Below are 27,868 nucleotides of genomic sequence, written 5' to 3'. Positions count from 1 at the left end.
TCAGGCATCTGGAATACATCAGTGAATAAGACAGACAAAAATCCCCATTTCATGGAACATATTTTCTAGTGAAGTTGAGAGGTGGAGGGAGGCAGATAAACATGAAAAATAAGTAAATAAATAATTTAGTGTGCTAGACTATAAGTGATGTGGAAAGAAAAAATAATCAAGATGGAGGTGTTTGGAAAGGTTGCAATTTTAAATGTAATGATCACAGTAGACCTGATTGAGAAGGTGACATTTGAACAAATATTTGAAGGAGAGGGAGTAAACCATGTAACCAATTGGAGGAGGAAGTCCCAGGCATAAGGAACAAGGAACAATTAGTGCAAAAGCTGCAAGGTGGGAGTGTGCCTGGCCTGATTAAGGAATAATGAAGAGTCCCCTGTATACAAATAATTGAACATGAGTTGAATAAGAAGGAAAGCAGTAGAAAGTGAGGTCAGAGTGTTAGGGAAAAAAATGTGGTCAATTGAAGGTTTTTTTGTTTGTTGTTGTTAAATTCTAGTTTATTATAGAAAATATAGATTTGTATTATTTAATATATAGTTCTAATTATTTAATTGAATTTACTATGTTAAAATGTAATAATTAGTTAAAAAAAATGTAAGAGTTTGACTCAAAATTTATTAGCAGTCACTGTAAGTTTGAGGAAGTCACAATCTTTAAGGTTCCAGTTTTCATTCTTTACAGAATGATTTAGAACAAGTGCTGCGTCAAATTGGCGATAAGGACCAAAAGATCCAGAACCTTGAAGCCTTACTACAGAAGAGTAAAGAGAATATTTCCTTACTAGAAAAAGAAAGAGAAGATCTTTATGCAAAAATTCAGGCTGGTGAAGGAGAGACAGCTGTTCTTAACCAGTTACAAGAAAAAAACCATACATTACAAGAACAAGTAAGTTTGTAAATGTATTAAATTTCTAAAATTTACTTTTATCTAAATTTTACTAGATATTTTATTTAAATGATGCTTTATTCTGGCTCTTTTTAGTACTTTTTAAAAATTAAAATAGATGTCAGAGTATATTAAAGGAAGGTTTTTTTTTAATATTAAAACACTTCCCTGGTGTGCGCAGCTGTGCTGGTGGGATCTCTGGGGGCCTTTTAGTTTTTCTTTGTTCTTTTTCTTTTTTCCCTTTTGTTTTTCTTCATTTCTCAGTTTCTCATCTCTCTCTACTTTACTTCTTTTCCTGTCTCCTGACTACCTAGTGCTGTGTGCCATCTCTGCCCCTCCTAGACGGGCTGTGCCTCGAGGCCTGGGAGTCTCTTCCCCGGTTGCTGGTGGGATCCCTGGGGACATTTGTTTTAAAATTTTTTATTTATTTATTTATTTTCCTCTTCTTTCTTCCTTTTTGTTTTTCTTCACTTCTTGGTTTTTTGTCTCTCCACTCCAATGGCAGTCTCACTCAGCACTTAATAAACTTAAACTTAATCATATTAAAAAAAAAACCCATAAAATTTGCCTTTTTAACCATTTTCAAGTATACTCAGTGGCATTAATCATATTCACAGTGTTGTGCAATCATCACCACTCTCCATTTCCCAAAATTTTCATCATCCCAAACAAAAACTCTGTTTATGTTTTTCATGAATAACATCTCGTTTATCTTAGAAATTAGTTCCTATTGTAGTAAAAGTAAATTAACATGATTTGACAAGGGAATCTACAGTTCATATCTCAGGATGTAACTTATTAACCTGTGTGACCATGGGTAAATTATTTCACCTTATTAGTGCATTTGAAAAATAGAGATATGATTAATATGTGTACTTGCCTATTTATGAAACCCTGGTGGCATAGTGGTTAAGTGCTATGGCTGCTAACCAAAAGATCAGCAGTTCAGGTCCACCAGGTGCTCCTTGGAAACTCTATGGAGCAGTTCTACTCTGTCCTATAGGGTCACTATGAGTCGGAATCAACTCGACGACAATGGGTTTGCCTATTTATAGTTAATACAATGAATGAATGAATAAAAGAAGATATTTATAAATTAAAGGTACTAGTCAAGTGTTAGTTGATACTGTGTATTGATTAGTGTATAGACTTAATGGTTACTTAATGTTTTGAAAATGTGTATGGCTATGGACAATATACAGCTAATAATAAATTTAATAAGTTGCCTATTGTTTCAACATTCATATGTAGTTTAAGAGAAACTTATAAAATTTAGATGAATACGTTGTCAAACTGAAAAGAATTAACAGTTGCTTTTTTTGGAGAACTGCCCAATTAGAGAATTAGAATTACCTAAATGAGAAGGTATTAAAATACTGTTAATTTTGGATACATTTGGGATTAGAATGTACCACAAACATTTCCCCAAATTCCAAAGTTAACCTTGATGACCAGTTTTTATGAAGAATTCTTTAGGTTGGTTTTTAGTTATAAGTTTCATACGACTTGACATTGCTTATCATATAATATGATCAGGAAAGCCTATACATGTCTTATTTTTTTAAAAAGAATAAATTCAAATAAATCTATGTATTTCTGCTTCTGACTATGTTAGGAGTAATGGGTACCTATTTATCCTTCTCACCAAAAGCAACTAGAAAAGTGGGGACAAAAATGCACAAAACCACTGTTTTCAGATACTGGGCAAAAGGTAGTGCAGGAGAAGAGAGAGATGTAAAGTGAACCTTTTGACCATGCTGGCATTTCACCTGGAGACATTTTTCAGACTGATGTATGTAGGTGGTGTACATTGATGGTATAGGTAGAGGGAATATAAGCAAAACACAGTGGTCTCACTGAACTGAGGAGTGAGAGATGGAAAATCAGGGAGGTTGACGCAACTTGAATTTGCAGGGCAGAATACCAGAGAGGAAGGAGCAGTGTAGAGATTAAGCTCCAGAAATCTGAGTAGGGATCCATGGGAGCCGTTGGCTGGATGCTAAGCTTTGTGCTCATGAGGTAGGATCCCACAAGGCCAGGCAGTGAACTATTATCGAGGAGCTATAGGCTGAAAGATTTTTAGAGCTCACACTGGGCTGGGAGATATTCAAATTCCAGTCATTCAGTGGGGAGGAGCCAAAATGGCACGATAGACAGAAGCACCACACCGTCCCTCCACAGCAAAGACCCAAAAAACTAAGTAAAACAGAGACAAACATCAGTCTTGGAACCATAAGCGTCATATGAAGAGATAAAGAACTTAGTGAAGCACTGAATGGAGTAAGAAACTGAAAGAGAACAGAGAGTGAGGAGAGATATGAGCAGAGGTCTCTTGTCAGCTAATGCAGCACGGATTCGCCATCTTGGACTCCTGTCGGAGATCGGTGGACAAGGAGTACGGGAAAGCAGCTTATGGAGCTCCCAGCAGGAGACAGAGCACCCGGTAACCAGTGATACATGCTTTCCCATCCCCCACCCTTCTTTCCCTGCTAGGCTTCTGCCGCTTCCTATGGGACCGAGCAACCGCGGCCAGTAGGCGCTGGCTCCATGCTGCGTGGATTTGCCCCGTCCACACCAGCCTGCTCCTTCAGTGCCATTTCTTTGTTGCTGATGTTGCCTTTTTTCGGCTTCTTTTGGTTTCTTCCCTGCCTCTCACCTCCTCCCTCTCCTGTCTCCTGAATAGCTGGTGCTGTGTGCCATCTCCATCCCTTCTAGCCCGGCTGTACTGTGTGGCTTGGGAGCCATTTCCTGGTCTGCACAGCCATGTCAGTGGGATCCCTGGAGGCATCTTTCTTTTTTCTTTTTCTTCATTTCTCAGTTTCTCGTCTCTCTCTACTTATCTTCTTTTCACGTCTCCTGAATACCTGGTGCTGTATGCCGTCTCCACCCCTTCTAGCCAGGCTGTACTGCTCAGCTTGGCAGCCACTTCCTCGGTTGGTGCAGCCATGCCAGTGGGATCCCTGGGGGCATTTCTTTCTTTCTTTCTTTTTTCCTGTCTGTTTTTATTCCATTTATCAGTTTCTCATCTCTACTCACCTTCTTTTCCTGTCTCCTGAATACCTGGCACTGTGTGCCATCTCTGCCTCTTCTAGCCAGGCTGCATTGTGCGGCTTGGAAGCCACTTCCCTGGTGTGCGCAGCTGCGCTGGTGGGATCTCTGGGGGCCTTTTAGTTTTTCTTTGTTCTTTTTCTTTTTTCCCTTTTGTTTTTCTTCATTGCTCAGTGTCTCATCTCTCTCTACTTTACTTCTTTTCCTGTCTCCTGACTACCTAGTGCTGTGTGCCATCTCTGCCCCTCCTAGACGGGCTGTGCCTCGAGGCCTGGGAGTCTCTTCCCCGGTTGCTGGTGGGATCCCTGGGGACATTTGTTTTAAAATTTTTTATTTATTTATTTATTTTCCTCTTCTTTCTTCCTTTTTGTTTTTCTTCACTTCTTGGTTTTTTGTCTCTCCACTCCAATGGCAGTCTCACTCAGCACTTTTTTTTTTTTTTGGCTCCTGTTTCTCTCTCATCTCTCTCCTCTTTCTCATACCCCTCTTCGCTGCCTACATCACAACCTCCCCTTCCCTCCTTCCTACCTCCACCGTGTGCTGAACATTGCACCTCCAGGCAGCACAGGCACAGCATACTGGAACCTGCCCGGCACTGACCCCTGGCACGCCCTGTCAGCTCCAGTATGTGCTACAAACAACCCACGCCAGCCCCTCCCCTTTAGCTGGACCTGTTCTGCTGCACTGTAGCTGAGCGACTAGCCCTACCCATTAGACAAGGAGGTGAAAAGTATTGTGCCCACAGGCGAGCAAACAACAAAGAACGCACAGCTTGCCTGCTCAGAGATAACCATATAAAATAAAACAAAAAAGCAGGATGAAACAAACAAATCTACAGTCAGTAAATGAAGAAAATAACTACTGAATGTCCCCAAGACAGCAGACAGTATCAAAACATACAAAAAACAGGACATGATGGTTCCAGTAGGCATCCAAAATAAAACACCAGATGACTTTCCAGTAGAAGAAGAGACACTGCAACTACCTGATAGGGAATTCAAATCTGTAAAACTCAGAGCTATCCAAGAGTTCAAATGAAAAGCAGACAAACATGAGGAAAAAATAGATGTTCATGGGAAAGGCAGACAAATTCATGGAAAATACAGACAAATCAATGGAAGAATTCAGGAAAGTAATACAGGAACAAAATGTCAGAATAAATTCACAACTAGAAATTATAAAAAAACAATTAGAAATCCAAAAGATAAATAACAAGATTTCAGAAATGGGCAGTGTCATAGAAGGTCTGAGGAGCAGTTTTGAAACAATGGAACATATGGTCAACGAAATTGAAGACAAATACTTGGATACCATTTTGAGAAAAAATCAGAAAAAAAAAAACAAGAAAAATGAAGAAACCCTGAGAATTATGTGAGATACAATCAAAAGCAAAAACTTTTGATTTACTGAAGTTACAAAACAGGAGGAGAAAATGGAAAACACAGAGAGGATCATTGAAGAATTGCTGACAGAAAACTTCCCTAATACCATGAAAGAGGAAAAGCTGACCATCCAATAGGCTCAACAAACCGCATGTAAGATAGACCCCAAAAGAAAATCACCAAGGCATATCATAATCACACTCGCTAAAACCAAAGACAAAGAAAGAATCCTGAGAGCAACTTGAGAAAAACAAAAAGTTACATACAAAGGAGAAATAATAAGACTAAGCTCGGATTATTCGGCAGAAATCATGCAGGCAGGAAGGCAGTGGGATGACATATATAAAGCCTTGAAAGAAAAAATTGACAACCAAGAATAATATATCCTGCAAAATGCACATTCAGATATGATGGTGAAATTCGGACATTTCTGGATAAACAGAAATTAAGGGAATATGTAAAAACCAAGCCAAACTTACAAGAATTATTAAAGAGAGTTCTTTGGCTTGAGAACAAACAAGATCAAACTACAGCCTGAATTTAGGATGCCAGATACCAACCTAGGAAATGAACTCTCAAGGACTATTCAAAAACAAAATATTTACAATAGGGAACCAGAGAGGTTAATCTGTAAATGACAATAATGTCAGAACAGTAAAAGAGGGAATAAATGGTATAGGTATAAAATTTTCTAATAGAGAGGAAGGCAGTGGGATAACACGTAATAAGAGTTCAAACCTAGGAGGATATACAGGTAAATTTCAAGGTAACCACAAAGAAAGTTAACAAACCTATTCATTACAATAAAGAAGAAAAACACAAAGTCTCAGTAAAAACAAAATCTGCAAAAACAAAAGAAAAGAAAAAACATCCGCAAACAAAAGGAATTCAGCACAGGAGAGTAAGAGGAATGAAGAAAATGTCAGCACCACAAAAAAAAAAGCACTACAAAATGACAGAAATAAATTCACACCTGTCAATATTTACACTGAATGTAAATGGCCTAAATGCACCCATAAAGAGACTGAGAGTGGCAGAACGAATAAAAAAAACAAGATCCATCAATATGCTGTCTACAATAGACACACCTTAGAATCAAGTTCCAGTCATTCAGAGTGGGAAAACTTGGTTGATCAGTTGGGGCATTAAGTGGAGACTCCATTAATGTAACTTTCTCAGAGTAAAACTAAACTGGCCCTAAAGTAAAAGGTAATATACACCTGATGTAACAAAGCTTAAAAACAAGCTTCAGAAGGCATATTAACTGCCTGCTGGAAAAAACTCAACATTGTTTAAAAGAGGACTACAAAATCCCAAACTCACTACACTAAACAGCAAAATTTACTAGACGTGACGAAGCAGAAAAGATGTGAGCCAAAACTAGGAGAAAAATCATTCAGTAGAAACAGATCCTGAAATGAGAGATGATGGAATCATCAGACAACTACTTTAAAACATCTCTTATTAATATGTTTATAGATATAAAGGAAAATATATGCATAATGGAAGGTAGAAATGGAAACCATAAAAAGGAGTCAATGGAACTTTTAGAGATAAAAAGTAAAAGTACCTGAGATGAAAATTTCACTGGATAGGCTTAACAGATTAACTGTTAACCATTGCCATCCAGTTGATTCTGACTCATAGCAACCCTAAAGGACAGGGTAGAACTACCCTGTCATGGATTGAATTATGTCCTCCCAAAAATGTGTGTGTTAATTTGGCTGGGCTGTGATTCCCTCTTTTGTGTGATTTTCCTATATGTTGTAAATTCTGCCTCTATGATGTTAATGAGGGAGGACGGGTGGCAGTTGTGTTAGTAAGGCAGGACTCAGTCTACAAGATTGGATTGTGTCCTGAGGCAGTCTCTTGAGATGTAAAAGAGAGAACTGAACGGAGAAATGGGGATCTCATACCACCAAGAAAGCAGTGCCAGGAGCAGAGCGAGCACATCCTTTGGACCCAGAGTTCCTGCACAGAAAAGCTCCTAGTCCGAGGGAACATTGATGAGAAGGCCAGCCTTCCCCTGGAGCTGATGCCCTGAATTTGGACTTTTAGCTTACTTTACTGTGAAGAAATAAATTTCTCTTTGTTAAGCCATCCACTTGTGGTATTTCTGTTATAGCAGCACTAGATGACTAAGATATGCCCCATAGGGTTTCCATGCCGTGGCTGGTGAATTTAAACTGCCGATCTTTAGATTAGCAGCCGAGCACTTAACCAGTGTGCCTCCAGGTCACCAACAGCAGATTACGTAAGGGGGAAAAAAAAAACATGATGCAAGGCAATTGAAACGGTCTAAAATGAAGCACAGGGAGAAGAAAGCTGAAAAAAGAAAATGAACAGTGCTTCAGTGACCATGGGACAATATCATGTAGTCTAGTGGATATATAAGTAGAGTGACAAAAGAGGGAAGTAAGAAAATATTTGTAGGACTAATAGCTGAAAAACTGTAAAATTTGATTAAAAATATAAATCCACCACATGCATACAAATGAAATAGGATCCATGCCTCACACCATACACAAAAACAAAGTGAAAGTGGATTAAGGACCTAAATGTGCAAACTAAAACCATAAAATTCTTAGAAGAAAATGCAGGGTGGGCAACACTGTCAGGCCTAGCTTTTAACAATGGATTATTTAATATAGTAACAAAAGCCCAACAGCAAAGGACAAAATAAATAAATGGGACCTTATAAAAATTTAAAAATTTTATTCATCGAAAGACTTTGCCAAAAAAGTGAAAAAGTGAAAAGGCAAGCTACCGATTTGGAGAATATCTTTGGAAACCATATATCCAATAAAAATCTAATAACCAAAATATATATAAAAGTTTGACAACTTAACAAAAAGATAAATAACTCCATCACAAAATGGACACAGGACTTGAATGGACTTCTCACCAAAGAGGATGTTCAAATGGCCACCAAATACATGAAAAGGTGCTTAACATCATTAGCCATCAGAGATGCAAATCAAAATCACAATGAGATACCGTTTCATTCCCACTAGTATGGCTAAGAGAAAATAAATAAATAAATAACAAATGTTGTCAAGGATGTGGGGAAATTGTAACCCTTATCCATTGCTGCTGGGAATACAAAATGGTGGAAAACATTGTAGCAGTTCCTCAAAAAACTAAAAATAGAACTGCCATATGACCCAGCAATTCCACTCCTAGGTATATACTCAAAACAATTGAAAGTGAGACTCAAACAGATACGTGTACATCAGTGTTCTCTGCAGCACTGTTCACAATAGCCAAAAGGTGGAAACAGCGTAAATGCCCAGCAACAGATGAATGGATAAACAAAATGTGGTACATACGTACAGTGGAATACTACTCAGCCAGCAGGAGATACATGCTACAATATGTATGGAGCTGGAAGACATTATACTGAGTGAAATAAGTCAGTCACAAAAGGACAAATATTGTATGACCTCACTTATATAAAAAGACAAATGTATAGACAACAAAGTTTATTAGTGATTACCCGGTGTGGAAGGTCGGATTAAAGGTGACGGAAAAATTGCATTGATAAAGGTAGGGTTGCACAGCCAGTTATTGTAATTACTGTCAATTACAATACACCTGTTCTACACCTGTCAAAAGTTGAACTGGCAAAAGTTATGTGGTAGATATATTTACAACAACAACAAAGAGTACACTGCTAAGACTGCTTATGTACAACCAAACTCCTCATGGGATTTGATTCCTTGGTTTAGAGGTTTAGGGCCATGGTTTAATGGGACATGCCAGTTAATTGGCCTGATAATGTGTTCAGTTCTTCTGTTCTACTAGTTCTATCCTGTAGTTCGTTGCACAGTGCCTGGGGTCTTAAAGCTTGCAAGTGGCCATCCCAGGCATGACAGTTGGTTTCTATTTGCCTGGAGCAACAGAGTAAGAAGGAGAGTCAGAAATAGGAGGAATGTATGGAATGTGTGGCTAACTGCCTCCATGAACAACTGCCAGCTTTGCCTGGAGACCAGAAGGACTGGATGGTGATCAGCTACCATTACTGAACATTTTGATCAAAGATTCTATAGAAGAATTTCAAATTCTCATGGACACCAGGCTTTCTGAAGCCATGGAGCTGGATGAAACCCTGAAACTGTTGCCCTGAGATAATCTTTAAAAATTAAACCAAAAATATCCCCTGAAGTCTTTTTAAAACCAAATAATAGTTTAGCTCAACTAGTAAAAAATGTCTGCCTTGAGCTTTATGTTCTTTTAAGAACTATCTGTATGGGATCAAATTGATAATAGCACCTCTAAAGATTAGATAGAAACCTTAGGGGGCAGTGAGTTTATCTTAAAGGGGGAGGAACAACTCAGAAAAGGAGGATGAGAATGGCTGCACAAATTGAAGAATGTAATCAGTGTCACTGAATTGTACATGTATAAATGGTTGAGTTAGTGTGTTTCTGGGTATATTCTCAACAACAGCAACAAAAAAAAATCCACAGATCCAAGAAGCTGAATCAACTCCAAGCAAGATACACCAAAGAAAACCCCATAAAAACACATCATTGTAAAATTGCAAAACATCAGTGATAAAGAGAAAACTCTTAAAAGCAAGCCAAGAAGAAGACGTAACACGTATAAAAAAATAAGAAGTAAAATGACCTTTGCGTCACCAGATGACGAGATTGTTTACATACAAACTCCTAAGGAATCTACAGAAAAATCCTTTAGAATTAATTTGAATTTAGCAAGGCTGTAGGATAAAAATATACAAAAAATAAGTGTATTTATATTAGGAAATAATTGGAAAATGAAATAAAAATACCATTTACAATAACATCAGAAAACATAATACACTTAGGAATCAATTTGATGCAAGATGTAGAAGAACTTTATACCAAAACTGTGCTGAGAAAAATTAGAGAAGTTCTAAGGAAACATATCGTGTCCATGGATTAGAAGACTCAGTATTGTTAAAGTGGTATTTTTCCCCAGAGTACTCTAGAAATTCATAGCCATATGAATCAAAATATAGCAGGTTTTTGTGTAGAGATTGACAAGCTAGTTTTAAAAATTATATGGTAACAAAGGATTTGAAATAGCCAAATAAGTTTTGAAAAATAATGAGATTGGAGTATTTCTGTTACCTATTTTTGGACTTTATGTAAAGCTACAGTAATCAAGATCGAGTAGTGGTTGTATATGGATGGATGTTAGATCCCTGAAACAGAATAGACACACACACATATAGTCAATACTTTTGAAAAGATGCCAAGGTAACTTAATTGTAAAGGATAGTCTTTTTAACAAATGGTGCTAGAACAACTGAATATCTATATGGAAATAAATGAACTTTGACCCCCCTCACACAATACACAAAAAAAATTAACTCAAAATGGATAATAAACCTAAACAAAGAAGTTAAAACTATAAAGTTCTCAGGGGGGAAAAAAAAAAGAGAAAATCTTTGTGGCCTTGGGGTAGACTGATTTCTTAGGTGGTACACAAAAAGCTCTAATCATAAAGGAGAACAGAAATGATGAATTGGATTTCATCTAATTTAAGAATATATGCTCTTCAAAAGAGAAAGCCCTAATTATAAAGGGAAACAGAAATGATGAATTGGATTTTGTCTAAATTAAAAATACATGTTCCTCAAAAGATACTATTATAAAAAAATAAAAGACAAGACACAGACTGGGAGAAAATATTTGCAACACGTATATTTGATAATTCAGAAATATCCAGAATATATAAGGAACTCTTATTGTTCAGTCAGATCGTGCTTGCCTTCGGCTGGAGATGGGTGGGAGGTACTGACTGCAAAGGGCTCTGAGGAAACTCTTTGGGATAATGGAAATATTCTGTATTTTTATTCTGGTGGTAGTTAAATGGGAGCCTTGGTGCTGCAGTGGTTAAGATCTTGGCTGCTAACCAAACGGTCAGCAATTTGAATCCGCCAGCTGCTCCTTGGAAACCCTATGGGGCAGTTCTCCTCTGTCCTCTAGGGTCACTATGAGTCAAAATCAACTCAGCAGCAATGGGTTTTGTTTGGTTTTGGTGGTTAAATGAGTATATACATTCATCAGATCTCTTCAAGGTGTGCAGTTAAATTGGATGCATTTTATTTCATAGAAATATAGCTCAATAAGGTTGATTTTAGCAAATACAAAAATCTTTGTGTTTCATGTTATTTCTTATGATTTTGAGATAATATACTTATTTTTGGAAAGATGTGAACAATTTTATTTGAAAAAAAATTGATCTGTGCTATCTTAGAGCAGTTTAATATACTCATGGTGCTTAAATTTGGGCTTTTTAGTTCTTGTTATATCATTTGTAAACTTCCTACTTAGTGTCTTGCTTGTATGATAGGTAACTCAACTAACAGAGAAGCTGAAGAATCAGTCAGAAAGCCATAAACAAGCCCAGGAAAATTTGCATGATCAGGTGCAGGAGCAGAAGGCCCATCTTAGAGCTGCACAAGACCGTGTCCTTTCCTTAGAAACCAGTGTCAATGAGTTGAATAGTCAATTAAATGAAAGTAAGGAGAAGGTCTCCCAGCTTGACATACAGGTAATGTTAAAATTATGTTATTTCAAATGAGTTTGTATGAATAACGCATCATTTTTAGACCATGAAGTGTTTTAAATTATGATACTGTTTTTTCTTTTGCCTTACCAGTTAATATTAACAAATTGAGTGTGGGAATTAGATGAAGATGATATCTAGACAGTTTATTGAGCTTTCCTGTTTGCCTCTTTTTTTTCTCTTCTGGCAAATTATGCCTCCTGAATCTGTTGGATCTTTGCTTTTCTTTGTTTTGATCAAGTTCTTGTTACTGTTTTTGAAGCTTAAATTAGTTTACTGTTATACCGTTAGATTTCCACGTCAAATATTTTTTAACTTTTACTTTTTAATCTTACTTTGAAGATTTGATTTAAAAGAAATCTTTATATAGTACCATTATATATGTATATTCTTTCAGAGGCCAATGTAGCAGTCTTGCTCAATGAGCTAATCAGGGAGTGGGAATTAAGACATATTTCTTTTTCTATTCTCATCATTGGTTTCTTATTCTGTACTATAGCAGAGAAAAAGTTATATAATATTTCTTTGTTTTTTTTTTTAGTATTTTTCTGTTCCAACCCCTACCCTCCTAGTAACCATCAAAGATTGTTTCTTTCTGTTTGTAAACCTTTTCATGAGTTTTTATAGTAGTGATCTCATACAGTATTTGTCCTTTTGTGATTGACTTATTTCAGTCAGCATAATGCCCTCCAGATTCATCCATATTGTGAGATGTTTTGCTGATTCATCATTATTCTTTATTATTGCATAGTATTCCATTGTGTATATGTACCATAGTTTGTTTACCCATTCATCTGTTGATCGACTCTTAGGTTGTTTCTGTCTTTTTGCTATTGTGAATGATGCTGCAGTGAACATGGGTATGCATATGTCCATTCATGTGACAGCTCTTATTTCTCCAGGATATATTCCTAGGAGTGGGATTGCTGGATCGTGTGGTCTTTCTATTTCTAGCTTTTTAAGGAAGCACCATATCGATTTCCAAAATGGTTGTACCATTTCACATTCCCACCAGAAGTGCGTAAGATTTCCAAGCTCCCCGCAGCCTCTCTAACTTTTGGTATCTTCTGTTTTTTTGATTCGTGCCAGTAGTGTTGGGGTATATAATATTTCTAAGCCTTAATTTTCTTTATTTTAGGATAATTATTCCATTAGAAGTAAGAAATATAATAATAAAATATTATAACATGTATTTATTAGAACTTGGATAAAGAGTCCACTTTTTTTTCCAGTATAATAGTTTATTTGATGAGTTATATGATAGTCCAATATGTGGATGCCAAAATTAAGACAGAGAGAGAAAAGTGATGGAGGGAGGGAGGACTGGAGAGAAGGAGTAGGGGGAGGGAAAATGTATGAATGAGTAGATTAAGGTAGTCTTTGATTCTTTTTTGCATTGCAAGATCCTTCCCTTTACAAAATACTGCCACTGCTGTTTATCTGAGAACCTGAGAACTAGTTATCATATCAGCCAGTTTTTCTTACTATCATTGCTGTCTTTACTACCTTAGCAATAAACTGCTCTTCGCTTTTAGTTCTTAAAAAATGGTACCTATAGGTATTTCTCAGTTTTTGAGACTTTTCTCTAAAGTGCTTTAACTTCTTTATGAACTAGTGTTAGTTCATAAAGTAGGATGTATGGCGTTACTTTTCTTCCAAGGATTGGGAATCTGATAACTTCTAGTGCTTTTAGTGATAGTATTAATAAGAGAATGTCAACCAGAAATATTTGGCCAAAGGGTATTGGCTGTGACTTTCCTTTAAATGTGCTAAAGAAAGGCAGATAAAGTAACATTTTTGATGGAGTGTGCCTTTAAGTACACAGATGTGATTTTAAACTGTTTTCTAGTTTTCAGTCCTGTGTACCTTTTAATCCATACTTCCAAGTTATTTCCTAGTATGCATGATCATGACAGCATCAAGGTAAATTACATACATATATGTCACTACATCATGAGAGGGCTCTTCAGGCTCTTACTATTTTAAGGGATTTAATGTAGAAGTTGTAACAATGCCTTTTTGGCAATTGGTACTTCTTAGTCAAGTCTGAATTTATTGCACAGAAAGGATCAACAAAGGGGCTCGTTTCATGGACAGCTACATTTTTTAATCCTCCATGAGAAGCATTTCCAAGATAAGATAAACCAGTGGAACTATTACTTAATTCCCCTCAAATTTTCTTTATGCGTAACATGATTTTGGAAGATGTATCCCATTAATTGAAGCATACCTGTATTAAAAGATGATGAGCAGTTATCATACTCTTAAATATTTCCTTAATTTTTTATTCCTCCAGTAGGTAAAATGTCATATGTAAATGAAGACTATATATTCTTCATAGTCTATGCTATACATTTATCATTTAGTATAATGTACTACATATCATTTAAAGTATAGATATCTTTAGTTTTTAGTTTTAATTCAGTGTAGATGCGTATACCTTGATACGACCATTGTTTCTGTGAAAATGTAAGTAGTTCTTGAGAAAGGGTTCTTTGAATTTTTTTCATTTCTGCTTAAAATTACCCATGCAGTATAAATCTTACATTTCTTACCTTCATCAATCCTCTCTTCAACCAGCTGGAGGAGTGTCCTCCTTTTCCCATTTTCTCGGTACTTTAATTGCAAATAGTGTTTATCATTTTTCTACTTTTTTGCTTTTTTGAAGTGAGTTGTACTAAAGTTATTCAAAGTTTTTAAAAGTGTTACTTTTGATAGCAAGACAGATGTTTTTGCTTGTTTGATTTTATTTGAAGCTTATTGTTGAAAGCCTTGAATTTTTTATGTATCATTTCTTGACTTTTTATGCACATCAAAAGTAAAAACTTTTTAAGTGAAAATTTATCAGGGGATACTGAATTTCACGCAGTGTTTCCAGTTTCAATTTGCCATAGTCTGGTTATTTTGAATTTTGGATTTCTGGAAGTCTTGATTATCTTTGGAGCCATCATTTCCTTTGGCATAGCTATTTAATTTATTATAATAGTAGGCAAACTTCAGATGTCCACTTCTGAAAAATACAGTGGCCCTTTTCAATAAAAAAGTATACCTTCTTTTTCTTAGCAAAATGGTACTGTTTTGGTGCCATGTAGGAACATCTTTTCATCATTTATCCAAACATTAAGAGTTTTCTTCCCTACTCATATTCCTGTTTTGGGGATTTTCACATACATATTTTTTCATTGTCTAAATCTTTATGAATTTCACCAAAGGACCTAATTTTTTAAATAATTTAATAATAAAAGCAGTACGTATTCAAGCAAGGGGAAATTAAGAACTAAATACAAATTAAATAACTTGTATATTTTGTTACAGATTAAAGCCAAAACTGAATTATTACTATCAGCAGAAGCAGCGAAAACTGCTCAAAGAGCAGACCTTCAGAATCATTTGGATACAGCACAAAATGCATTACAAGATAAACAGCAGGTAGGGAAACCTGATGCAATTTCATACCATAACCTAGTGCTTTAGTAGATAAATTAATTGCAAACGTGTTAAAATGATACCCAGTTTTACAGAATCTTGTGATAGCCTTGCTTATGCCCCTTAATTCCTCCTTTAGTTGAGAGCTAATTGAGTAACAGATGCAGGAGTCAGGCAGACACAGATTCACAATATCAGTTTTGATTTTGATAAAGCTCAACTGGTGTGCTTGACTTAAAGAAGCAATTGTGGTTGGGCTTCCTAATACTGTATTTCTTCAGTAGCTTAGACCATGATGTGGAACTGATACATTTACTCCTAATTGTTGCCTCATCCTATCAAGTGCCAATGATTTGGAAACAGAGAGAGAGAGAGAGACCTCCACACCTGTTTTTAGTACTGTGACCCAGGTGTACTTACTGCTTGGAAGGAGGAAAAGAGCACTGTGTATTCCACCTCAAATGTGAGACTTACTCTCCTTTCTTGAGGGGTAGAAGTCAGTGGGGGCTAGAGGGAATACAGATGTTTCCTCAACACTTGTGATAGAATAGAAGCTTCCTATTTTATGGAGTCCTGGTAGTGCAGTGGTTAAGAGCTATGGCTATTAACCAAAAGGTTGGCAGTTCGAATCCACCAGCTGCTCCTTGGAAACCCTGTGGGGCAGTTCTACTCTTTCCTATAGGGATCACTGTGAGTTGGAATCGACTTGATGGCAGTGAGTTTTGTTTATTTATTTATTTATTTTTGGTGTATTTTATGGTCAAGGTCAAAATGTTCGTAGATTTTTCTTACCTTTTACCAGGTAGAAATGTTTAAAATTTATTTATTATGCAAGAAGTAATAGTAGTTATTGCTTTAATTTTTTAACAATATAGAAGTATATCAAGTTAAAAAAAACATTTTCCTATGCTTACCCTTAGCCCCAATCCTATTTTCCTTGAGTACATGTGGAATCACACTATATATGTTGTTAAATACATCTGGAGAGTATTTTCTAAGCACAAGATCAGAGTAAGAAACCACAAAAAATTATAAAAATAACCACACAAAAATTTAAAATTTATCTGTTAAAACATTATTAACAAAATTCTAAGGCAAATAGCAAAAGGATAAAACATTTTCTGAAGTATATCTGATGAAGGCTTAATATCCTTGATATTTAAAACATTTTAACATAGAGAAAAGTAGCCCTACAAGAAATATAAATGATCAAAACTACATTAGGAAATGTTCAAGTTCATTAAGAATCAGTTGCAAATTAAAACAATAATAGGATACATTTTCCCTGGAGAGGTGGAGATGGTTGGAGAGGTTGTGGAAGAATAAATCACTTCCATACATTGCTAACGGTAGTATAAATTAGTTCAGCCTTTTGGTGGGGGAATTATTTGGCAATATATTTTAAAAAACCTAGAATTTTTTGTATTCTTTAGTTCAGTCTGTGTGTTTTTGTCTTAAGGGACTATTCATAGCTTTAAGGATGCTATTTACATCTCTGCTAATAAATGCATAAAATTTAGTAGCGGTCTTTGCCTCTCAAATGGGATATTTGGCTAAAAAATGAACTATATCCATGAAATGGAAATTTATGCAATCAAGTATAATGGCATTATAAAAAAAACCAAAGTTTTATGATGCTTTGTTATATAAAATCAAAGGATGTTACAATAAAACTATGTAAAATGAGTTCCTGTTTTTATTGTAAAAGATCAAAGAAAAAAATACGTAAACTAACATACAGAAAAGACTGGAAGCAGAGTTATCAAAACATTAACAGTGATTATCTGGGTTGTGGATACACTAGTAATTTTTATTTTGTTCTTTCTGTGCTGTTGGATATTCCAGATGAATTGATCAGGTGTTATATAGATCACTGGAATATAGTTTTTAAATGTTATTTTTAAAATGGTATCCTGAACTTTGAAAATGTTTAATTATAGTATAAAAGTATCATTTTACTATTGGCATGTTTAATATTCTATTGTATATTTTGGCTTCTAAAATAACTTTTCTTAGAAAAACATTGAAAAGTTATTAAATTGTTACGCATATAAACTATGCAAGGCTTCAGTTCAGGTCCTTTATTTTATGTTGTTGTGTGTGTCTAGTAGATTCTGACTCATAGTGACCTTATAGGACGGAGTACAACTGTCCCATAGCGTTTCCTAGGTTGTAATCTTTACAGGAGCAGATGGCAAGGTCTTTTCTCCCTCGGAACGGCTGGTGTGTTTGAATTGCTGACTTTTTGGTTAGCAGCCGAGCACATAACCATTGCACCACGAAGGCTCACCTTTGTTTTATATGAGTGCATAAATACAGCCTCTGAGACATCATGTGACTTGTTTGAGGTCTTACCCTCAATAGTTTCTTAAGTAAAATCAGAGTTTTCAATTTTACTTTGAACATTTGAGTACTACAATAAAGTAAACCTTATCAAAGTTTTCTTCAATTGTACTTTTCTATAGGAGTTAAATAAGATCACTACTCAATTGGATCAGGTAACTACAAAGTTGCAGGACAGGCAAGAGCACTGCAGTCAGCTGGAAAGTCATCTTAAAGAATATAAAGAGAAACATCTCTCTTTAGAACAGAAAACTGAAGAGCTAGAAGGTCAAATTAAGGTTTGTATAAAAGAAATTGAATTTAGCCAAATTGTCTACTGCTATAGTAATGAAAACTGATGACGTAGATAGAATCAAAGATTTTTAATTAACAAAGAAAGGTTGTAGTTGTGGTATAAAATTTAATTAGTTGTAATTTTTTAATGTCTTATTTTTGAATTCCATCTTTACTTTTTATTTCTTCATTATTGTGTGGCTTTTACAAATGACAGCATATATACTGCTTCCTTGTATTGTATAACTATTTCAAAGAGACAGCCATCCAGGGAACTACTCTGTAATTTCAGGAAACTTACCATGTTATTGTTGTTGTGAAGTGTCTTCTGTTTCTTCCTTCTTCCATCTCCTTATCTCCTTATTCCAACATAATATTTCAGATGTGGTATACCTTTTCCTTTCTAAACTTTATGTCTATAACCTTTGGATTTTGCTTCTAATTAAATAATAATTTAGGCCATCTAACTATGTCTTATTTTTATACAACTCTAAGTGAATGGGTTGATTTATTAAGAGGTTACCTATGATTAGACATAACAGAGAAGGATTTACATAACCCTGAGTCCTTTAAATTGGAACTCCTCTATCATTTGAAAGTTTATTAAAAATAATTTATTGTTTGGTAGTAGAGAGAATAAAGGTAATAAAGTTTAATTATCTGCTTCAGTTAAAAATTTCTCAAGTTACTATTAAAAAAAGCGTGTGCGTGCATGTGTGTATGTGTATTAATAAGGACTACATGACAATTGCTTTCTAGTTTTGGATATGTATAATTACATCAATGTTTTTAACTATAAGGGATAATATATTTTGAGTGAGCACATGTGTGAACCTGTTATTTTTGTACTTGAGTTAATGACTTTTACCCTTATTTCTGCTTGTTTTATGCTTTATATTTATTTTAAGTTTATTCTCTTATTCAGAGTTAGTTTTTATAAAGTAAATACTTAGTGACTGCCTATCATGTATAAAGTCTTTTTAAGTCCTCTGAAATATTCCAAGATAAATAGCCCCATTACTCAATAATGGTTTCAGAATGTTTTTTATTGTAACATAAGTATTTTATAGCTATTTTTGTATTGTCAACACCAATTTATGTATAAATAAAATGCTATAGTATTTAATAATAGATATTGTTGTTGCTGTTAGGTACCGTTGAGTCAGTTCTGACTTACAGAGACCCTATGTACAACAGAACGAAACAGATAGATATTACTAACATTAAAATGGCTATATATACTATATTTCTTCCATAGAAACTAGAAGCTGATACTGTTGAAGTTAAAGCAAGCAAGGAGCAAGCTTTGCAGGATCTACAGCAGCAAAGACAGCTGAGCAGAGATTTAGAGCTCAGAGCCACAGAATTGAATAAACAACTTGAAATGGAGAAAGAAATGTAAGCTAACCTACTTTGCTTATAAATTAAGGGGGAGGATTATAAACTAAGTATTAAAATCTCCTTAAGATTTTAATTTTGGTATCACGATGCTTAAAGATTTATTAAATATTTGTATTGTGTTGATTTTATAAACTGCTAATGTTAATTTGAATGAAAAATAAAGCCATCATAATATGGTTAAACTTCACTACAAAAAATTTAAAAAACTTGGTTTTATGAGATTTGGGTCATCTAGTCTCTTTTCAACAATCATATGGTACCCATATCATGTTATCTCTGAAGTAGAGACAGTTTTACTTCTTCCTGGAGGAGCCCTGGTGGTTAAAGCGCTCAGCTGCTAACTGAAAGGTCAGTGGTTCGAACCCACCAGCTGCTCCACAGGAAAAAGATGTGGCAGTCCGTTTCCGTAAACATTTATAGCCTTGGAAACCGTATGGGTGCAGTTCTGCCTGTCCTGTAGGGTCGCTATGAGTCGGAATCGACTCAACAACAGTGGGTTTTGGTTTTCTGTTTTTTTTTTTGTTGTTGTTGGCTTTTACTTCTTCGTTTACAGTCTGTAAACCTTTATGTGTTTTTCTTGACCTATTGCTGGCTGGAACCGCCAGTAAAATTTTGAACACAAATAGTGATAGCAGACATCCTGCATTGTTTCTGATCTTATTAGGGGGAACATTAAACATTTTACCATTAAGTATGAGGTGGTTGTTGTTAGGTGCCATCGAGTCAGTTCCGACTCACAGCAACCCTGTGTACGACAGAACGAAACACTACTCGGTCCTGTGCCATCCTCACAGTTGTTGTTATGTTTGAGCCCATAGTTGCAGTCGGTCCATCTCGTTGAAGGTCTTCAACTTTTTCACTGACCTTCTACTTTACCAAGCATGACGTCCTTCTCCAGGGACTGGCCCCTGCTGATAACATGTCCAAAATACATGAGACACAAGTCTTGCTATCCTCACTTCTAAGGAGCACTCTGGCTGTTAACTTCTTCAAAGACAGACTTGTTCATTCTTCTGGCAGTCCATGGTATATTCAGTATTCTTCTCCAACACTATAATTCAAAGGCATCAGTTCTTCTTCGGTCTTCTTTATCCATTGTCTTTAAATGCCAGGTAGGTCACTCTGAGTGAGTCGAAAGACTTGGCCTGGGTCAGGGAGATGAGGGCCCTTGCCCCAGTAGTAAAGGCAGAGGCTGAAAGCCTGGGAAAAGTACTCTTCAGGGAGTTGAACTAAAACTCATCGTAGTTGGTGATAATTGAGTTGTTTTATACTTTCTTGGTTTCATCCCTGTTTTGGGATGTGATGATGTAAATTTTCTTTTTCTCAAATACAGTAAATTGGGTTCTGGCACTTTGAATTGGAGGATATAGAGGTGCATTCTTTGCCTAAAGTGGCATTCCTTCTCACTGTTAACATCATCGTTTCTAGTGCCTTGGTATTGAGGGAGCACATCTGATCCTTAATATCATCTACTTATGGTCTGTTGTTATCTCTGGATCCCAGTAATCAATCCATATAGATCCCCTCTGAGTTAGTTCTTGTTCTCTTCTCCAAGGTCCCTGTAGGCTCAATGGTTCTTTCCACTTATTGGTTCAGAAATCACTCCCACTTCGTATTGGGATAGAAAAACTTTCAAGACTAAGATCTTTTCTGCCTGTATACTTCATGCAAACATTTATCCTTTGATGCATAGATTATTTGGAAGTGTGTTATTTACTTTCCAGATGTACTCTGTGTTGTAGGTAGAGTGTTGTATAAATAAATACCAGTTAGATCATGGTGATTGATAATGTCCTAATCTTCTATAGCCTTACTAATTTTTTCTCTGGTGGTTCTGTCAATTTCTGAGAAAGAAGTGTTAACACTTTCAACTATGATTGTGGATTTGTTCATTTCTCCCTTTAGTTCTTTTTTTAAAAAGAACAAAGTTTTACAGCAACTATTTATGCCTTTATTTCTATTTTGCCTTCTATGATTCACATAATCTTATGATTTTATAACAATAACATAGAAAAGTTAGAATAGTAAATATATGAAGTCTAATTTTAGGGTTACTTGACAGGGATTTTAATTATATTAAAATGGTAAAATAATGTTAGTGAGATGACTTTTCTATTTAGACCTTTAAAAATCAGTGAAGTACAAAATATCCTTATGAATGTACTTTAGCATCTTTTCTAACTATGTTTTAGAAGGTGAAAGCAAGTTTCTGGGACTAAAAGTTAGAAAATTTCAGGTATAAATAGTTCTAGTATTACATTAATATCCAATTTCAAATATGTGGCTAATACATCTTTTAACAACCTCCCTTTATAATGATTATAAAGTATATTGGAAATAGCATGCATTCTATAAATATTGTTACTTTGCATAGGGTTTTATTTTGACTTTAGAGAATGGTTGATCTTTAATGTTTGTTTTTTTTTCCCTGCATAATATGCATAATTTAATTCCTTTTATAAAAGTAAAAGTTTATAGGTCAACATTCCTGAAGCTCAGTCTTCATTTCCTAGTTCTTATCACTTATTTATTCAGGTATAATAAATGTTAAAGGACAAATGATAGCAAATCCCTTGTAGTTTCAATGATTAAAGTAAATCTTTTTCCTTTCCTCTATTTTAGAAATAAAATGTCTTCATTTTTTTACTTTATTTTTTCTTTAAGTGCTTTGAAGTTTAAGACTTGTCAAACAGATTTTATCTTTGCAAGGAAAGAGGCAAAGTCCTTTATGTACTCACGGCTAGCACAAAGAAGAGGTTCTTTAGGGTACGTGGAAAGATCTTTTCTGGCTATTGTAGAAAAGGGGGTCTGCTATATACATAGTTTCCTTTCGGAATCTGTTGTAGTGGATTAGAACAGATTAAGTCAGAAGGCTTAGGTGGTCTTGGCTTTGCCACTAACTTGTATAATTTGAGGAAAATCATCTTCGTCTGTTAAATTGTTAAGTCAGATGATCTGAGGCATTTTTCAGTTTTATGAAACTGCATTATTATTTTTACGTCTAAATTATGTAAGGATGTTTAAAAAATCAATGATTTATTAATTTTAATGGAAGATTAGAGATGATAAATTATGCAGTTTTTTTATAAAATTATTTCTTTCATATTTAGAGTATCCAGTACAAAATTGGATCTACAGAAAAAATCTGAAGCCCTTGAAAATATTAAGCAAACGCTTACCAAGCAAGAGAAAGAAAAAGTAATTCTTAAACAAAAAATTGAAAATTTAAATCAAGAATCAAAGATGCAGCACCAGGAATTGAATAACAGAATTCAAGCAGCAGCAACAGAACTACAAAAAGTAAAGATGGAGAAAGAAACTCTAATAACAGAACTTTCTGCAACAAAAGAGAAATTATCAAAAGTTTCTGATTCTTTGAAAAACTCCAGAAGTGAACTTGAAAAGGAAAATCAAAAAGGAAAAGCTGCTATATTAGAATTGGTTAGTTGTTTACATTTTTATTCTCAGGAAGAAGTGATTATTTAAAATTCACTGGTTTTTCTGCCTAATTTACTGCTGACTTTTAATCCAGCATTTAGATGATATAAAATAATTTTTATAAATAATTAGAATTGCTTAACTTGAGAAAGACAGCCCAAGATAATGACACACACACACACACACACACACACACACACACACACGTATATATAACTTTTTAAAGGCCAAGGACATTTTCACTTGAATATAATAGTCTTCCTCTATTGCTGGTATGATGTTAGATTTGGGAGAGACTTCAGTATGTTTGTCCACAGAGAATACAACTACTAGTTGAAAGATTCACTTGTCTCGAGGGATGGGCAGAAAGACCAGAAAGGTCTGGATAACTCTTTTAACTCTGTTATTAAAAACTTTCTAATTCTTTTGAATATTCTAAAATTCCAGATACCATGTTTTTATGCAAATAATGCATGCCTTCTATATTTGTTAGAGATACCATAAAACATATTTAAACTCTAAAGAAAAATTGCAATCTCAGGAAATTAAATGGGAATGTATTCTCAGAAATATTTTAACCTGGAATAGCATAGAGTGACAACAAAAGTTAGGCTCTTCTGGTCTCAGTATAAAGGTCAGTGAGAGTATACTGTTCAGTAGTTTAAAATAAATACATCGTATAGCATGTTGCCTTTGTGCACCTTTCTATTTGGAGAAAGCATCTTCTGTCTGTACGTCTTCCCTCTTTAGTTATATGTGATTTTAAAAAATTCATTGTTTTACTGCTTTTTTCTTTCTATAATTTTGCTTCCATTTTCTTGAAGCCCATTGTTCTGCTTTTAAAATAGGATGACAATTTAATTAATTATAATCAATTCTGTAACATAAAAAAGTGGTTTCCAAAGTATTCTAAAATAGTTTAATTAGAACACTTTGAAAACCACGTTTTTAGATGCCTAAAATATTTTATGGTGATTTGTCTATGAGTATGCATTGCTTATGTACACTCTACAACCATTAACTTTATGTTCTAGTCTCTGAGAGTGAGTATAAACACCTGAGAGAATAGAATGGAGTCATTGCTCTTTTCTTTATATGTCGAGAACTTGGTTGATGATGGAAACCCTTAGCCTTTTGCTATAATAATATATTTTATAATTTTTTCTATTATTGAAATGGATGATCCTATCCTATCTTAGCCCATAAATGATTTTAGTTTATTTCCTTGCATGGATACTACTAAACATAAATAATAAACTTCTTAAACTTACCATAAATATTTTCTGTGTAATATAGTTTCCATTTTTTTTAAGGAAAAAACTTGCAAAGAATTGAAGCATCAACTTCAAGTACAGACGGAAAGCACACTTCAAGAACAGAATGAACTGAAAAAGTCACTGGAACAAGAGAAGGAGGTGTGATTTTCTTTTTTCTGTAGTATAAAATATGTAAAGCATAATAAGATTTTTATGTTTTCAAATTGGAGCCCTGGTAACGCTGTGGTTAAGAGCTCAGGCTGCTAACCAAAAGGTTGGCAGTTTGAATCCACCAGCTGCTCCTTGGAAACTCTATGGGGCAGTTCTGTTCTGTCCCATAGTGTCGCTGTGAGTCAGAATCAACTCCACGGCAATGGGTTTGGTGTTTTTTTTTTTTTCGTTATTTTCATATTGTACTTAGATGAAAGAAAAGTTTATTTCTCTGAAATGTAATAGATCACATATACATAGTTTAAAATTATTTTTTGTGTTCTACCTACTATTAAAAAGATTTGAGCTAGTTTATAATAAAAGACTCAAATAATGGAATACAATTCATAAGGGTAGAAAATTGAGTCAACTAACTATAGAGTTATAATTAGTAATCTATCTCACAACATTATGTGGTTGAAAAAAAAATCTTTATAGACTTTCCATTGAAATTACCTTTCCAGGACTCTTTATCTCATGGACAGTTATATTAATAGTATATTTAATAATGGTTGTATAACAGCCAACAGACATTTCTATGGTTAATGCTTTTATTGATCTCCAGCAAAAACAAACAAGGAAACAAGTAAATAAATGGATGTAGTATATGGTTGTTATTCTCTGTGTGTTATATTGTTTGGAAGCTAAGTCTAGGTATGTAGCTTTCTAGAAATCTGATTTGATAAACCAACAAAACCTAGGCCTGGCAAGTGTTTGATAGGATTGTATTTTGGTTGTTGACTGAAAGTCACCTGTGCTGTAGATGCCACCCATGTAAGTGGAGAAATTATTCAGTGCCCAGGCACCAATCAGCTTATATCCTGGCTATGCCATTTATTACCTAGTCTGTTTTGCCTTGCCTTGGGCAGATTACTTAATCTCTCTGTGCTTCAGTTTCTTCAGCAGTAAAATGGGGCTAATAATAGAATCTGCTTACAGAGTTATTTTGAGAAATAAATGGGTTAATATGTTTAAATGATTTAGAACACTAACTGTAACGAAGTAAATGCTCAAATGTTAAATGCTATTTTTTTTTTTTTAAATCATCATCATTCTTGTTATATTACCTTACTCTTGCATTTCACAAAAATATCTCCTTGGTGTTGGGAATAAGCTGAGGCATCTGTATATAGTTCAAAACTTTTTTGAAAGTAACTGAATATGATCAAATGCTCAAACTAGATTTTTAATGAAATATGCATAAAGCATGAAAATATGACTTTGGCTGGAAGGGCAGGAGAGAGTAGTAGACCATCTTGGCCACTGAGGATCCTCAGTGTGACTTCTTTATGATGTCTAATTTTGAACAGAAATATATTCTAGTGGATTGCAAAAACAAAGTCGTAGCAAAATATGCCCCAGATTTCCAAATGACTTAACTATTGTGCAATATAGTTTAGTGTTGACAGATGCTAAATATGTTTGCCAAAATGATTTTTGTTTTATCATAGTTAATATGGAGCTATTCTTTCTGATTACCTGTGGCCCATAGGCTCAGTAGCTTCTTGAGAATATCCTTGTAAAACAATAGACATTATCCAACACTTTAAATTGATGCTTACATTTCTATTTCCTGTGATACAAAGGTATACTAGTCTAGTACATTTACAACCTGTATTCAAATATACATTCATAAGTTCAAAAAAAAAAGGAAGGTAGGATTAAGCAAATATTGAAGATGAATTCATCGTGTTTTCTAATAGCAAATAATGTCAGTTATGAAAGCTCTGTGAGGGAGCTTTTTCTTCTGTTTTCTACTGATTACCTGTGACCAACAGGCTCAGTAGTTTCAACATGCCTGGCACATAGCAGGTTGTCAATAAATATTTGTTGAATGAATAAATGAATTCCAAACAGCTTTTATTTTCTTTTAGACATGTCATCAGTTGAAGTTGGAGATTAATTCAATGCAAGGACAAGTTGCACAGGCCCAGAATACTTTAAAACAAAAGGAAAAAGAAGAGCAACAACTTCAGGGAAACATAAATGAGCTCAAGCAATTGACTGAACAGAAGAAGAAGCAAATTGAAGCACTCCAAGGAGAGATTAAAATTGCTGTTTCACAGAAGGTAGTGATATTTATTTACTTTTTATGAGAAGAAAAACTTTGCAATTAAGATAATAGGATGATTAACACAGATGAGTTGCAACATACAAAGGTTAAGATATGTTCAAAATATTTCTAAGTTAAAATGTATAAAAGCACTTGATTATATAATTACATATTTAAGTCTGGATTTCCATTCAGTATAATCATATTGTCAGATTATTATTTAAACTTCTAGCACTAATCATTTGTCTTTTTAGATTGACGTGAAACTGCCTTTTTGTAAAATAATGTATAACTAACACATAAAGTTAGAGAATAATATATGTAACATTTCTAGTGTATTAGGAAATTTTGAAGATATTTTGCCTATAGATCATCTTTGTTAAGGGAAGATGATCGATTAAGAACAAAAGCCACAAAGTGGTAAATATTAAAAAAAAATCAGTACTACTAGAGTCATATGGTTAAAATTGTTTGATATTTTAAGTTACATCATAATGGTTTCCATTTCCAAACCTATTCTAATTTATTATTAAGGATCCATTTTTCATTCTTAAAAAGATTTTAATACTTGTCCAGACCAGGAGTTGATAAAAATAGATTGTACTTAGTATAAAATATTTGAACAAACTGAATTTTTCCCTGCTGTTGCTATGTGCATATAAATTAATTTGTGACACACATTAGCTTTCTGGCCATAGAGAAGTAATTCATTTTTTTTGAGTTTAATAAAATGCAGTCATAGAGTTGTTGTGAGGATTGAGATAATGTATTTAAGGTACTTAGTACTGTGCCCACTGCAATGTGCAAATAAAACAAGTTGTTGGATATTATATGGAAGTATAATAGGAAAGAATGATTTAGTTAGGAAGTGTCAGTGTAGTGGATCATGCAGTGGTGGTCCATGACAAAGTGAAATAGGAAAAATAAGGATAATGTTTAAATGGGTATAGATGTGTATCTTCACACACACGTAAAGCACACAGGTGTACATGTATATGTACATACGCTTATCTAAAAAGGGTTTGCATAAGATTGTTTGGGAACCACTGATCAAAGATCTAGCAAGCAGGCTATAAGCCAACAGTCCCTGCACCAACTTTATTCAAAACATAATGTGGGAATACAGAACGAATAAAATATGACCTTCTACTCTCAAGTTGCTTATAATTTAATAAGGAAGCAGGTATGTAAAGAAAAAGGAAACTGTAATAGAAGGGAAAATGAAACAAGAACTTAAATAGAAATATAAGAAAAATGGGAACTTGGTGGAAATTTTGACTGGAGTGATCAGAAGTGACTTTCTGGAGGAGGTAGTGTGTTAATTGGTCCTTTGAAAATGATTATAATTTTTAAAAGTTAATGAAAGGGGAAAATTAGACATTTCAAAGGAAGGAAACAATGTTAGCAAAGTTTGCAAGACTTGAAAAATATCATTATAGACCATTAGCTATTGGAGTGCAGTAAGTGGAGAAGTATGGGGAGAGAAGGTTAAAGGATGGGATGAAGCCAGATCACCATGAATGTTGTGTAGTTATTTCTACTTAAAATTTTTAAGTATTAGAAAACTAAAGTTTTTTTAGGAA

The 27,868-nt window shown here is 34.6% G+C and overlaps 1 protein-coding gene across 1 annotated transcript in view; it reads left to right on the top strand.

Moving 5' to 3' along the window:
* The window catches only part of LOC101352813 (early endosome antigen 1), a 150,187-nt gene that overhangs the window by 102,423 nt on the left and 19,896 nt on the right, over positions 1 to 27,868 (top strand). Inside the window, exons 14-21 of the mRNA XM_023738584.1 lie at positions 694 to 897; positions 11,670 to 11,870; positions 15,201 to 15,314; positions 17,777 to 17,932; positions 19,186 to 19,325; positions 22,439 to 22,769; positions 24,080 to 24,181; positions 26,107 to 26,301. Of these exons, the coding sequence (XP_023594352.1) occupies positions 694 to 897; positions 11,670 to 11,870; positions 15,201 to 15,314; positions 17,777 to 17,932; positions 19,186 to 19,325; positions 22,439 to 22,769; positions 24,080 to 24,181; positions 26,107 to 26,301 (1,443 nt within the window). The remainder of the gene's footprint in view (positions 1 to 693; positions 898 to 11,669; positions 11,871 to 15,200; positions 15,315 to 17,776; positions 17,933 to 19,185; positions 19,326 to 22,438; positions 22,770 to 24,079; positions 24,182 to 26,106; positions 26,302 to 27,868) is intronic.

This window comes from Trichechus manatus, unplaced genomic scaffold (assembly GCF_000243295.1).
Source record: "Trichechus manatus latirostris isolate Lorelei unplaced genomic scaffold, TriManLat1.0 scaffold00119, whole genome shotgun sequence".
NCBI classification, from domain to species: domain Eukaryota; kingdom Metazoa; phylum Chordata; class Mammalia; order Sirenia; family Trichechidae; genus Trichechus; species Trichechus manatus.
Note: the sequence above shows the minus strand (reverse complement) of the source record. Positions and strands in the feature narration are given on the sequence as shown.